Here is a 16035-nt window from a genome sequence, read left to right on the forward strand (position 1 = left end):
CTTTGTTCCATCATGTCTCTACTGGGAGGGGTTCACAGCAGAACTGACAGATGTGTTGAATGACAACTACCCCCCTTTTGTTCCATCATGTCTCTACTGGGAGGGGTCCAGAACTGACAGATGTGTTGAATGACAACTACCCCCCTTTTGTTCCATCATGTCTCTACTGGGAGGGGTTCACAGCAGAACTGACAGATGTGTTGAATGACAACTACCCCCCCTTTTGTTCCATCATGTCTCTGCTGGGAGGGGTTCACAGCAGCACTGACAGGTGTGTTGAATGACAACTACCCCCCCTTTTGTTCCATCATGTCTCTGCTGGGAGGGGTTCACAGCAGCACTGACAGATGTGTTGAATGACAACCACCCCCCCTTTTGTTCCACGCTTGAAGACCAGTAACACCAGACAGATGAAAGAGGAGACATAAGTATCTCTACCATAGAAGAATAGTGTAAACGTTTAATTATATTTGATGACACCCTACAGGCACCAGTAGAGTAGCTGTATAATAATAATAATAATATATGCCATTTAGCAGACGCTTTTATCCAAAGCGACTTACAGTCATGTGTGCATACATTCTACGTATGGGTGGTATAAACCACACCCCTCCACAAACACACCTTCTCCGATGTTGGTTACAAAGCGGTACTTATTTAAATTAGGTGAGAGAATATCATGTTACCATTGGTGTATTAAAATGAGTTAGGTGATGTCACCCTTTTCCCTTAATAAAAGTGTTTGACATGGGGACCAGTATCTTTATGACCAACCTTGATCAATGTAGGAGAAACACTCATTTTTTTTCATACTTTGGTCATCATACGTTGATCTGGTTTCATCCAAATATCATCACATTTCATGAAAAACTGTTCATGACCTTTAAGTATCCTCGGCATAGTGGCATTTAAGACGTTTCTCTGCCCCTGAAACAAAGTCTATAAACTCCTCTGTGTAAAGCTGTAGTGGTGGAGGCCAATCTAGTCCAGCGGGGTCAGTCAAGTTCAATCAGACCCAGCATGGCTGTATTTCAGCAGGGTCATCTCCTCTTTCTGTCGTCAGCTGCTTGTCCCTGGTTCTGTCTGTGTCGTCCATTCTGCTGCAGCCCGTCCAGTTGGAGGTGGTTCTGGCTGTAGAGCTTGATAAGGGCTCCGGGAAGCAGGGCCACACAGGCGATGGCCAACAGCTGTAGCAGCGTCCCCCAGGAGAAGATATCGTCCAGGGAAGAGATCTCTGACAGGATGGAGCCGGTCCTCACGCAGATGAAGTTATACGGGATCAGACCTGATGACGGAGAGACTGGGTTAGACCTCCTAGATAAACACTAGACCTGATGAAGGAGAGACTGGGTTAGACCTCCTAGATAAACACTAGACCTGATGACGGAGAGGAGAGACTGGGTTAGACCTCCTAGATAAACACTAGACCTGATGACGGAGAGACTGGGTTAGACCTCCTAGATAAACACTAGACCTGATGACGAAGAGACTGGGTTAGACCTCCTAGATAAACACTAGACCTGATGACGAAGAGACTGGGTTAGACCTCCTAGATAAACACTAGACCTGATGACGGAGAGGAGAGACTGGGTTAGACCTCCTAGATAAACACTAGACCTGGGGAAGGAGAGACTGGGTTAGACCTCCTAGATAAACACTAGACCTGATGACGAAGAGACTGGGTTAGACCTCCTAGATAAACACTAGACCTGGGGAAGGAGAGACTGGGTTAGACCTCCTAGATAAACACTAGACCTGATGACGAAGAGACTGGGTTAGACCTCCTAGATAAACACTAGACCTGATGACGAAGAGACTGGGTTAGACCTCCTAGATAAACACTAGACCTGATGACGGAGAGGAGAGACTGGGTTAGACCTCCTAGATAAACACTAGACCTGATGACGGAGAGGAGAGACTGGGTTAGACCTCCTAGATAAACACTAGACCTGATGACGGAGAGGAGAGACTGGGTTAGACCTCCTAGATAAACACTAGACCTGATGACGAAGAGACTGGGTTAGACCTCCTAGATAAACACTAGACCTGATGACGGAGAGACTGGGTTAGACCTCCTAGATAAACACTAGACCTGATGACGAAGAGACTGGGTTAGACCTCCTAGATAAACACTAGACCTGATGACGGAGAGACTGGGTTAGACCTCCTAGATAAACACTAGACCTGATGACGAAGAGACTGGGTTAGACCTCCTAGATAAACACTAGACCTGATGACGGAGAGACTGGGTTAGACCTCCTAGATAAACACTAGACCTGATGACGAAGAGACTGGGTTAGACCTCCTAGATAAACACTAGACCTGATGACGAAGAGACTGGGTTAGACCTCCTAGATAAACACTAGACCTGATGACGGAGAGATTGGGTTAGACCTAGATAAACACTAGACCTGATGACGAAGAGATTGGGTTAGACCTAGATAAACACTAGACCTGGGGAAGGAGAGACTGGGTTAGACCTCCTAGATAAACACTAGACCTGATGAAGGAGAGGAGAGACTGGGTTAGACCTACTAGATAAACACTAGACCTGATGATGGAGAGACTGGGTTAGACCTCCTAGATAAACACTAGACCTGATGACGGAGAGGAGAGACTGGGTTAGACCTCCTAGATAAACACTAGACCTGGGGAAGGAGGGGAGAGACTGGGTTAGACCCCCTAGATAAACACTAGACCTGATGACGGAGAGACTGGGTTAGACCTCCTAGATAAACACTAGACCTGATGACGAAGAGACTGGGTTAGACCTCCTAGATAAACACTAGACCTGATGACGGAGAGGAGAGACTGGGTTAGACCTCCTAGATAAACACTAGACCTGATGACGGAGAGGAGAGACTGGGTTAGACCTCCTAGATAAACACTAGACCTGATGACGAAGAGACTGGGTTAGACCTCCTAGATAAACACTAGACCTGATGACGGAGAGACTGGGTTAGACCTCCTAGATAAACACTAGACCTGATGACGAAGAGACTGGGTTAGACCTCCTAGATAAACACTAGACCTGATGACGGAGAGACTGGGTTAGACCTCCTAGATAAACACTAGACCTGATGACGAAGAGACTGGGTTAGACCTCCTAGATAAACACTAGACCTGATGATGGAGAGACTGGGTTAGACCTCCTAGATAAACACTAGACCTGATGACGAAGAGACTGGGTTAGACCTCCTAGATAAACACTAGACCTGATGACGAAGAGACTGGGTTAGACCTCCTAGATAAACACTAGACCTGATGACGGAGAGATTGGGTTAGACCTAGATAAACACTAGACCTGATGACGAAGAGATTGGGTTAGACCTAGATAAACACTAGACCTGGGGAAGGAGAGACTGGGTTAGACCTCCTAGATAAACACTAGACCTGATGACGAAGAGACTGGGTTAGACCTAGATAAACACTAGACCTGGGGAAGGAGAGACTGGGTTAGACCTCCTAGATAAACACTAGACCTGATGATAAAGACTAGACCTGATAAACACTAGACCTGGGGAAGGAGAGACTGGGTTAGACCTCCTAGATAAACACTAGACCTGATGACGGAGAGACTGGGTTAGACCTCCTAGATAAACACTAGACCTGATGACGAAGAGACTGGGTTAGACCTCCTAGATAAACACTAGACCTGATGACGGAGAGACTGGGTTAGACCTCCTAGATAAACACTAGACCTGATGAAGGAGAGATTGGGTTAGACCTAGATAAACACTAGACCTGATGACGGAGAGACTGGGTTAGACCTCCTAGATAAACACTAGACCTGATGACGGAGAGACTGGGTTAGACCTCCTAGATAAACACTAGACCTGATGACGGAGAGACTGGGTTAGACCTGGATAAACACTAGACCTGATGAAGGAGAGACTGGGTTAGACCTCCTAGATAAACACTAGACCTGATGACCTAGATAAACACTAGACCTGGGGAAGGAGGGGAGAGACTGGGTTAGACCCCCTAGATAAACACTAAACCTGATGACGGAGAGACTGGGTTAGACCTCCTGGATAAACACTAGACCTGATGAAGGAGAGACTGGGTTAGACCTCCTAGATAAACACTAGACCTGATGAAGGAGAGACTGGGTTAAACCTACTAGATAAACACTAGACCTGATGAAGGAAAGACTGGGTTAGACCTCCTGGATAAACATTAGACCTGATGAAGGAGAGACTGGGTTAGACCTCCTAGATAAACACCAGACCTGAGGAAGGAGAGACTGGGTTAGACCTCCTAGATAAACACGAGACCTGATGAAGGAAAGACTGGGTTAGACCTCCTGGATAAACATTAGACCTGATGAAGGAGAGACTGGGTTAGACCTCCTAGATAAACACCAGACCTGAGGAAGGAGAGACTGGGTTAGACCTCCTAGATAAACACGAGACCTGATGGAGAGACTGGGTTAGACCTCCTAGATAAACACTAGACCTGATGACGAAGAGACTGGGTTAGACCTCCTAGATAAACACTAGACCTGATGAAGGAGAGGAGAGACTGGGTTAGACCTCCTAGATAAACACTAGACCTGATGAAGGAGAGACTGGAGAGATAAACATTAGACCTGATGAAGGAGAGACTGGGTTAGACCTGATGAAGGAGAGACTGGGTTAGACCTAGATAAACACTAGACCTGATGAAGGAGAGACTGGGTTAGACCTCCTAGATAAACACTAGACCTGATGAAGGAGAGAGAGACTGGGTTAGACCTCCTAGATAAACACTAGACCTGATGAAGGAGAGACTGGGTTAGACCTCCTAGATAAACATTAGACCTGATGAAGGAGAGACTGGGTTAGACCTCACTAGACCTGATGAAGGAGAGACTAGACCTGATAAACACTAGACCTGATGAAGGAGAGACTGGGTTAGACCTTAAACACTAGACCTGATGAAGGAGAGACCCTAGATAAACACTAGACCTGATGAAGGAGAGACTGGGTTAGACCTAGATAAACACTAGACCTGATGAAGGAGAGACTGGGTTAGACCTACTAGATAAACATTAGACCTGATGAAGGAGAGACTGGGTTAGACCTAGATAAACACTAGACCTGATGAAGGAGAGACTGGGTTAGACCTCCTAGATAAACACTAGACCTGATGAAGGAGAGACTGGGTTAGACCTAGATAAACACTAGACCTGATGAAGGAGAGACTGGGTAGACCTAGATAAACACTAGACCTGATGAAGGAGAGACTGGGTTACCTACTAGATAAACACTAGACCTGATGAAGGAGAGACTGGGTTAGACCTCCTAGATAAACACTAGACCTGATGACGGAGAGGAGAGACTGGGTTAGACCTCCTAGATAAACACTAGACCTGATGAAGGAGAGGAGAGACTGGGTTAGACCTAGATAAACACTAGACCTGATGAAGGAGAGACTGAGTTAGACCTAGATAAACACTAGACCTGATGACGGAGAGGAGAGACTGGGTTAGACCTCCTAGATAAACACTAGACCTGAGGAAGGAGAGACTGAGTTAGACCTCCTAGATAAACACTAGACCTGATGAAGGAGAGGAGAGACTGGGTTAGACCTCCTAGATAAACACTAGACCTGATGACGAAGAGACTGGGTTAGACCTAGATAAACACTAGACCTGGGGAAGGAGAGACTGGGTTAGACCTCCTAGATAAACACTAGACCTGATGACGGAGAGACTGGGTTAGACCTCCTAGATAAACACTAGACCTGATGAAGGAGAGGAGAGACTGGGTTAGACCTACTAGATAAACACTAGACCTGATGACGGAGAGACTGGGTTAGACCTCCTAGATAAACACTAGACCTGATGACGGAGAGGAGAGACTGGGTTAGACCTCCTAGATAAACACTAGACCTGGGGAAGGAGGGGAGAGACTGGGTTAGACCCCCTAGATAAACACTAAACCTGATGACGGAGAGACTGGGTTAGACCTCCTAGATAAACACTAGACCTGATGAAGGAGAGACTGGGTTAGACCTCCTAGATAAACACTAGACCTGATGAAGGAGAGACTGGGTTAGACCTCCTAGATAAACACTAGACCTGATGACGGAGAGGAGAGACTGGGTTAGACCTCCTAGATAAACACTAGACCTGATGAAGGAGAGGAGAGACTGGGTTAGACCTCCTAGATAAACACTAGACCTGATGAAGGAGAGACTGACTTAGACCTCCTAGATAAACACCAGACCTGAGGAAGGAGAGACTGGGTTAGACCTCCTAGATAAACACTAGACCTGATGACGGAGAGACTGAGTTAGACCTCCTAGATAAACACTAGACCTGATGAAGGAGAGACTGGGTTAGACACCCTAGATAAACACTAGACCTGGGGAAGGAGAGACTGGGATAGACCTCCTAGATAAACACTAGACCTGATGACGGAGAGACTGGGTTAGACCTCCTAGATAAACACTAGACCTGAGGAAGGAGAGACTGGGTTAGACCTCCTAGATAAACACTAGACCTGATGACGGAGAGACTGGGTTAGACCTCCTGGATAAACACTAGACCTGATGAAGGAGAGACTGGGTTAGACCTCCTAGATAAACACTAGACCTGATGAAGGAGAGACTGGGTTAAACCTACTAGATAAACACTAGACCTGATGAAGGAAAGACTGGGTTAGACCTCCTGGATAAACATTAGACCTGATGAAGGAGAGACTGGGTTAGACCTCCTAGATAAACACCAGACCTGAGGAAGGAGAGACTGGGTTAGACCTCCTAGATAAACACGAGACCTGATGAAGGAAAGACTGGGTTAGACCTCCTGGATAAACATTAGACCTGATGAAGGAGAGACTGGGTTAGACCTCCTAGATAAACACCAGACCTGAGGAAGGAGAGACTGGGTTAGACCTCCTAGATAAACACGAGACCTGATGGAGAGACTGGGTTAGACCTCCTAGATAAACACTAGACCTGATGACGAAGAGACTGGGTTAGACCTCCTAGATAAACACTAGACCTGATGAAGGAGAGGAGAGACTGGGTTAGACCTCCTAGATAAACACTAGACCTGATGAAGGAGAGACTGGGTTAGACCTCCTAGATAAACATTAGACCTGATGAAGGAGAGACTGGGTTAGACCTAGATAAACACTAGACCTGATGAAGGAGAGACTGGGTTAGACCTAGATAAACACTAGACCTGATGAAGGAGAGACTGGGTTAGACCTCCTAGATAAACACTAGACCTGATGAAGGAGAGGAGAGACTGGGTTAGACCTCCTAGATAAACACTAGACCTGATGAAGGAGAGACTGGGTTAGACCTCCTAGATAAACATTAGACCTGATGAAGGAGAGACTGGGTTAGACCTAGATAAACACTAGACCTGATGAAGGAGAGACTGGGTTAGACCTAGATAAACACTAGACCTGATGAAGGAGAGACTGGGTTAGACCTAGATAAACACTAGACCTGATGAAGGAGAGACTGGGTTAGACCTAGATAAACACTAGACCCGATGAAGGAGAGACTGGGTTAGACCTAGATAAACACTAGACCTGATGAAGGAGAGACTGGGTTAGACCTACTAGATAAACATTAGACCTGATGAAGGAGAGACTGGGTTAGACCTAGATAAACACTAGACCTGATGAAGGAGAGACTGGGTTAGACCTCCTAGATAAACACTAGACCTGATGAAGGAGAGACTGGGTTAGACCTAGATAAACACTAGACCTGATGAAGGAGAGACTGGGTTAGACCTAGATAAACACTAGACCTGATGAAGGAGAGACTGGGTTAGACCTACTAGATAAACACTAGACCTGATGAAGGAGAGACTGGGTTAGACCTCCTAGATAAACACTAGACCTGATGACGGAGAGGAGAGACTGGGTTAGACCTCCTAGATAAACACTAGACCTGATGAAGGAGAGGAGAGACTGGGTTAGACCTAGATAAACACTAGACCTGATGAAGGAGAGACTGAGTTAGACCTAGATAAACACTAGACCTGATGACGGAGAGGAGAGACTGGGTTAGACCTCCTAGATAAACACCAGACCTGAGGAAGGAGAGACTGAGTTAGACCTCCTAGATAAACACTAGACCTGATGAAGGAGAGGAGAGACTGGGTTAGACCTCCTAGATAAACACTAGACCTGATGACGAAGAGACTGGGTTAGACCTAGATAAACACTAGACCTGGGGAAGGAGAGACTGGGTTAGACCTCCTAGATAAACACTAGACCTGATGACGGAGAGGAGAGACTGGGTTAGACCTCCTAGATAAACACTAGACCTGATGAAGGAGAGGAGAGACTGGGTTAGACCTACTAGATAAACACTAGACCTGATGACGGAGAGACTGGGTTAGACCTCCTAGATAAACACTAGACCTGATGACGGAGAGGAGAGACTGGGTTAGACCTCCTAGATAAACACTAGACCTGGGGAAGGAGGGGAGAGACTGGGTTAGACCCCCTAGATAAACACTAAACCTGATGACGGAGAGACTGAGTTAGACCTCCTAGATAAACACTAGACCTGATGAAGGAGAGACTGGGTTAGACCTCCTAGATAAACACTAGACCTGATGAAGGAGAGACTGGGTTAGACCTCCTAGATAAACACTAGACCTGATGACGGAGAGGAGAGACTGGGTTAGACCTCCTAGATAAACACTAGACCTGATGAAGGAGAGGAGAGACTGGGTTAGACCTCCTAGATAAACACTAGACCTGATGAAGGAGAGACTGAGTTAGACCTCCTAGATAAACACCAGACCTGAGGAAGGAGAGACTGGGTTAGACCTCCTAGATAAACACTAGACCTGATGACGGAGAGACTGAGTTAGACCTCCTAGATAAACACTAGACCTGATGAAGGAGAGACTGGGTTAGACACCCTAGATAAACACTAGACCTGGGGAAGGAGAGACTGGGATAGACCTCCTAGATAAACACTAGACCTGATGACGGAGAGACTGGGTTAGACCTCCTAGATAAACACTAGACCTGAGGAAGGAGAGACTGGGTTAGACCTCCTAGATAAACACTAGACCTGATGACGGAGAGACTGAGTTAGACCTCCTAGATAAACACTAGACCTGATGAAGGAGAGACTGGGTTAGACACCCTAGATAAACACTAGACCTGGGGAAGGAGAGACTGGGATAGACCTCCTAGATAAACACTAGACCTGATGGAGAGACTGGGTTAGACCTACTAGATAAACACTAGACCTGATGGAGAGACTGGGTTAGACCTCCTAGATAAACACTAGACCTGATGGAGAGACTGGGTTAGACCTACTAGATAAACACTAGACCTGATGGAGAGACTGGGTTAGACCTCCTAGATAAACACTAGACCTGATGACGGAGAGGAGAGACTGGGTTAGACCTCCTAGATAAACACTAGACCTGGGGAAGGAGGGGAGAGACTGGGTTAGACCCCCTAGATAAACACTAAACCTGATGACGGAGAGACTGAGTTAGACCTCCTAGATAAACACTAGACCTGATGACGGAGAGACTGGGTTAGACCTCCTAGATAAACACTAGACCTGATGACGAAGAGACTGGGTTAGACCTCCTAGATAAACACTAGACCTGATGAAGGAGAGGAGAGACTGGGTTAGACCTCCTAGATAAACACTAGACCTGATGAAGGAGAGACTGGGTTAGACCTCCTAGATAAACACTAGACCTGATGACGGAGAGGAGAGACTGGGTTAGACCTCCTAGATAAACACTAGACCTGATGAAGGAGAGGAGAGACTGGGTTAGACCTCCTAGATAAACACTAGACCTGATGAAGGAGAGACTGAGTTAGACCTAGATAAACACTAGACCTGATGACGGAGAGGAGAGACTGGGTTAGACCTCCTAGATAAACACCAGACCTGAGGAAGGAGAGACTGAGTTAGACCTCCTAGATAAACACTAGACCTGATGAAGGAGAGGAGAGACTGGGTTAGACCTCCTAGATAAACACTAGACCTGATGACGAAGAGACTGGGTTAGACCTAGATAAACACTAGACCTGGGGAAGGAGAGACTGGGATAGACCTCCTAGATAAACACTAGACCTGATGACGGAGAGACTGGGTTAGACCTCCTAGATAAACACTAGACCTGATGACGAAGAGACTGGGTTAGACCTCCTAGATAAACACTAGACCTGATGACGGAGAGACTGGGTTAGACCTCCTAGATAAACACTAGACCTGATGAAGGAGAGATTGGGTTAGACCTAGATAAACACTAGACCTGATGACGGAGAGACTGGGTTAGACCTCCTAGATAAACACTAGACCTGGGGAAGGAGAGACTGGGTTAGACCTCCTAGATAAACACTAGACCTGATGACGGAGAGACTGGGTTAGACCTCCTAGATAAACACTAGACCTGATGACGGAGAGACTGGGTTAGACCTCCTAGATAAACACTAGACCTGGGGAAGGAGAGACTGGGTTAGACCTCCTAGATAAACACTAGACCTGATGAAGGAGAGGAGAGACTGGGTTAGACCTACTAGATAAACACTAGACCTGATGACGGAGAGACTGGGTTAGACCTCCTAGATAAACACTAGACCTGATGACGGAGAGGAGAGACTGGGTTAGACCTCCTAGATAAACACTAGACCTGGGGAAGGAGGGGAGAGACTGGGTTAGACCCCCTAGATAAACACTAAACCTGATGACGGAGAGACTGAGTTAGACCTCCTAGATAAACACTAGACCTGGGGAAGGAGAGACTGGGTTAGACCTCCTAGATAAACACTAGACCTGATGACGGAGAGACTGGGTTAGACCTCCTGGATAAACACTAGACCTGATGAAGGAGAGACTGGGTTAGACCTCCTAGATAAACACTAGACCTGATGAAGGAGAGACTGGATTAGACCTCCTAGATAAACACTAGACCTGATGACGGAGAGGAGAGACTGGGTTAGACCTCCTAGATAAACACTAGACCTGATGAAGGAGAGGAGAGACTGGGTTAGACCTCCTAGATAAACACTAGACCTGATGAAGGAGAGACTGAGTTAGACCTAGATAAACACTAGACCTGATGACGAAGAGGAGAGACTGGGTTAGACCTCCTAGATAAACACTAGACCTGATGACGGAGAGACTGGGTTAGACCTCCTAGATAAACACTAGACCTGATGACGAAGAGACTGGGTTAGACCTCCTAGATAAACACTAGACCTGATGACGGAGAGACTGGGTTAGACCTCCTAGATAAACACTAGACCTGATGAAGGAGAGATTGGGTTAGACCTAGATAAACACTAGACCTGATGACGGAGAGACTGGGTTAGACCTCCTAGATAAACACTAGACCTGGGGAAGGAGAGACTGGGTTAGACCTCCTAGATAAACACTAGACCTGATGACGGAGAGACTGGGTTAGACCTCCTAGATAAACACTAGACCTGATGACGGAGAGACTGGGTTAGACCTCCTAGATAAACACTAGACCTGGGGAAGGAGAGACTGGGTTAGACCTCCTAGATAAACACTAGACCTGATGAAGGAGAGGAGAGACTGGGTTAGACCTACTAGATAAACACTAGACCTGATGACGGAGAGACTGGGTTAGACCTCCTAGATAAACACTAGACCTGGGGAAGGAGGGGAGAGACTGGGTTAGACCCCCTAGATAAACACTAAACCTGATGACGGAGAGACTGAGTTAGACCTCCTAGATAAACACTAGACCTGGGGAAGGAGAGACTGGGTTAGACCTCCTAGATAAACACTAGACCTGATGACGGAGAGACTGGGTTAGACCTCCTGGATAAACACTAGACCTGATGAAGGAGAGACTGGGTTAGACCTCCTAGATAAACACTAGACCTGATGAAGGAGAGACTGGATTAGACCTCCTAGATAAACACTAGACCTGATGACGGAGAGGAGAGACTGGGTTAGACCTCCTAGATAAACACTAGACCTGATGAAGGAGAGGAGAGACTGGGTTAGACCTCCTAGATAAACACTAGACCTGATGAAGGAGAGACTGAGTTAGACCTAGATAAACACTAGACCTGATGACGAAGAGGAGAGACTGGGTTAGACCTCCTAGATAAACACCAGACCTGAGGAAGGAGAGACTGGGTTAGACCTCCTAGATAAACACTAGACCTGATGACGGAGAGACTGAGTTAGACCTCCTAGATAAACACTAGACCTGATGATGGAGAGACTGGGTTAGACACCCTAGATAAACACTAGACCTGGGGAAGGAGAGACTGGGATAGACCTCCTAGATAAACACTAGACCTGATGGAGAGACTGGGTTAGACCTCCTAGATAAACACTAGACCTGATGGAGAGACTGGGTTAGACCTACTAGATAAACACTAGACCTGATGGAGAGACTGGGTTAGACCTCCTAGATAAACACGAGACCTGATGGAGAGACTGGGTTAGACCTCCTAGATAAACACTAGACCTGATGACGAAGACACTGGGTTAGACCTCCTAGATAAACACTAGACCTGATGAAGGAGAGGAGAGACTGGGTTAGACCTCCTAGATAAACACTAGACCTGATGAAGGAGAGACTGGGTTAGACCTCCTAGATAAACATTAGACCTGATGAAGGAGAGACTGGGTTAGACCTAGATAAACACTAGACCTGATGAAGGAGAGACTGGGTTAGACCTACTAGATAAACATTAGACCTGATGAAGGAGAGACTGGGTTAGACCTAGATAAACACTAGACCTGATGAAGGAGAGACTGGGTTAGACCTAGATAAACACTAGACCTGATGAAGGAGAGACTGGGTTAGACCTAGATAAACACTAGACCTGATGAAGGAGAGACTGGGTTAGACCTAGATAAACACTAGACCCGATGAAGGAGAGACTGGGTTAGACCTAGATAAACACTAGACCTGATGAAGGAGAGACTGGGTTAGACCTACTAGATAAACATTAGACCTGATGAAGGAGAGACTGGGTTAGACCTAGATAAACACTAGACCTGATGAAGGAGAGACTGGGTTAGACCTCCTAGATAAACACTAGACCTGATGAAGGAGAGACTGGGTTAGACCTAGATAAACACTAGACCTGATGAAGGAGAGACTGGGTTAGACCTAGATAAACACTAGACCTGATGAAGGAGAGACTGGGTTAGACCTACTAGATAAACACTAGACCTGATGAAGGAGAGACTGGGTTAGACCTCCTAGATAAACACTAGACCTGATGACGGAGAGGAGAGACTGGGTTAGACCTCCTAGATAAACACTAGACCTGATGAAGGAGAGGAGAGACTGGGTTAGACCTCCTAGATAAACACTAGACCTGATGAAGGAGAGACTGAGTTAGACCTAGATAAACACTAGACCTGATGACGGAGAGGAGAGACTGGGTTAGACCTCCTAGATAAACACTAGACCTGATGAAGGAGAGACTGGATTAGACCTCCTAGATAAACACTAGACCTGATGACGGAGAGGAGAGACTGGGTTAGACCTCCTAGATAAACACTAGACCTGATGAAGGAGAGGAGAGACTGGGTTAGACCTCCTAGATAAACACTAGACCTGATGAAGGAGAGACTGAGTTAGACCTAGATAAACACTAGACCTGATGACGAAGAGGAGAGACTGGGTTAGACCTCCTAGATAAACACCAGACCTGAGGAAGGAGAGACTGGGTTAGACCTCCTAGATAAACACTAGACCTGATGACGGAGAGACTGAGTTAGACCTCCTAGATAAACACTAGACCTGATGATGGAGAGACTGGGTTAGACACCCTAGATAAACACTAGACCTGGGGAAGGAGAGACTGGGATAGACCTCCTAGATAAACACTAGACCTGATGGAGAGACTGGGTTAGACCTCCTAGATAAACACTAGACCTGATGGAGAGACTGGGTTAGACCTACTAGATAAACACTAGACCTGATGGAGAGACTGGGTTAGACCTCCTAGATAAACACGAGACCTGATGGAGAGACTGGGTTAGACCTCCTAGATAAACACTAGACCTGATGACGAAGAGACTGGGTTAGACCTCCTAGATAAACACTAGACCTGATGAAGGAGAGGAGAGACTGGGTTAGACCTCCTAGATAAACACTAGACCTGATGAAGGAGAGACTGGGTTAGACCTCCTAGATAAACATTAGACCTGATGAAGGAGAGACTGGGTTAGACCTAGATAAACACTAGACCTGATGAAGGAGAGACTGGGTTAGACCTACTAGATAAACATTAGACCTGATGAAGGAGAGACTGGGTTAGACCTAGATAAACACTAGACCTGATGAAGGAGAGACTGGGTTAGACCTAGATAAACACTAGACCTGATGAAGGAGAGACTGGGTTAGACCTAGATAAACACTAGACCTGATGAAGGAGAGACTGGGTTAGACCTAGATAAACACTAGACCCGATGAAGGAGAGACTGGGTTAGACCTAGATAAACACTAGACCTGATGAAGGAGAGACTGGGTTAGACCTACTAGATAAACATTAGACCTGATGAAGGAGAGACTGGGTTAGACCTAGATAAACACTAGACCTGATGAAGGAGAGACTGGGTTAGACCTCCTAGATAAACACTAGACCTGATGAAGGAGAGACTGGGTTAGACCTAGATAAACACTAGACCTGATGAAGGAGAGACTGGGTTAGACCTAGATAAACACTAGACCTGATGAAGGAGAGACTGGGTTAGACCTACTAGATAAACACTAGACCTGATGAAGGAGAGACTGGGTTAGACCTCCTAGATAAACACTAGACCTGATGACGGAGAGGAGAGACTGGGTTAGACCTCCTAGATAAACACTAGACCTGATGAAGGAGAGGAGAGACTGGGTTAGACCTCCTAGATAAACACTAGACCTGATGAAGGAGAGACTGAGTTAGACCTAGATAAACACTAGACCTGATGACGGAGAGGAGAGACTGGGTTAGACCTCCTAGATAAACACCAGACCTGAGGAAGGAGAGACTGAGTTAGACCTCCTAGATAAACACTAGACCTGATGAAGGAGAGGAGAGACTGGGTTAGACCTCCTAGATAAACACTAGACCTGATGACGAAGAGACTGGGTTAGACCTAGATAAACACTAGACCTGGGGAAGGAGAGACTGGGTTAGACCTCCTAGATAAACACTAGACCTGATGACGGAGAGGAGAGACTGGGTTAGACCTCCTAGATAAACACTAGACCTGATGAAGGAGAGGAGAGACTGGGTTAGACCTACTAGATAAACACTAGACCTGATGACGGAGAGACTGGGTTAGACCTCCTAGATAAACACTAGACCTGATGACGGAGAGGAGAGACTGGGTTAGACCTCCTAGATAAACACTAGACCTGGGGAAGGAGGGGAGAGACTGGGTTAGACCCCCTAGATAAACACTAAACCTGATGACGGAGAGACTGAGTTAGACCTCCTAGATAAACACTAGACCTGATGAAGGAGAGACTGGGTTAGACCTCCTAGATAAACACTAGACCTGATGAAGGAGAGACTGGGTTAGACCTCCTAGATAAACACTAGACCTGATGACGGAGAGGAGAGACTGGGTTAGACCTCCTAGATAAACACTAGACCTGATGAAGGAGAGGAGAGACTGGGTTAGACCTCCTAGATAAACACTAGACCTGATGAAGGAGAGACTGAGTTAGACCTCCTAGATAAACACCAGACCTGAGGAAGGAGAGACTGGGTTAGACCTCCTAGATAAACACTAGACCTGATGACGGAGAGACTGAGTTAGACCTCCTAGATAAACACTAGACCTGATGAAGGAGAGACTGGGTTAGACACCCTAGATAAACACTAGACCTGGGGAAGGAGAGACTGGGATAGACCTCCTAGATAAACACTAGACCTGATGACGGAGAGACTGGGTTAGACCTCCTAGATAAACACTAGACCTGAGGAAGGAGAGACTGGGTTAGACCTCCTAGATAAACACTAGACCTGATGACGGAGAGACTGAGTTAGACCTCCTAGATAAACACTAGACCTGATGAAGGAGAGACTGGGTTAGACACCCTAGATAAAC

General features: G+C 46.5%; 1 protein-coding gene across 1 annotated transcript in view; it reads right to left on the bottom strand.

Annotated features, from left to right (window-relative positions):
• Nucleotides 1–726: 726 nt before the first annotated feature.
• Nucleotides 727–16035, bottom strand: part of LOC124025007 (transmembrane protein 41A-B-like) — a 39673-nt gene continuing 24364 nt past the window's right edge. Inside the window, exon 5 of the mRNA XM_046338708.1 lies at nt 727–1285. Coding sequence (XP_046194664.1) covers nt 1041–1285 — 245 coding nt within the window. The 3' untranslated portion in view covers nt 727–1040. The remainder of the gene's footprint in view (nt 1286–16035) is intronic.

The sequence above is a fragment of the Oncorhynchus gorbuscha genome, unplaced genomic scaffold (genome assembly GCF_021184085.1).
Source record: "Oncorhynchus gorbuscha isolate QuinsamMale2020 ecotype Even-year unplaced genomic scaffold, OgorEven_v1.0 Un_scaffold_2116, whole genome shotgun sequence".
NCBI classification, from domain to species: domain Eukaryota; kingdom Metazoa; phylum Chordata; class Actinopteri; order Salmoniformes; family Salmonidae; genus Oncorhynchus; species Oncorhynchus gorbuscha.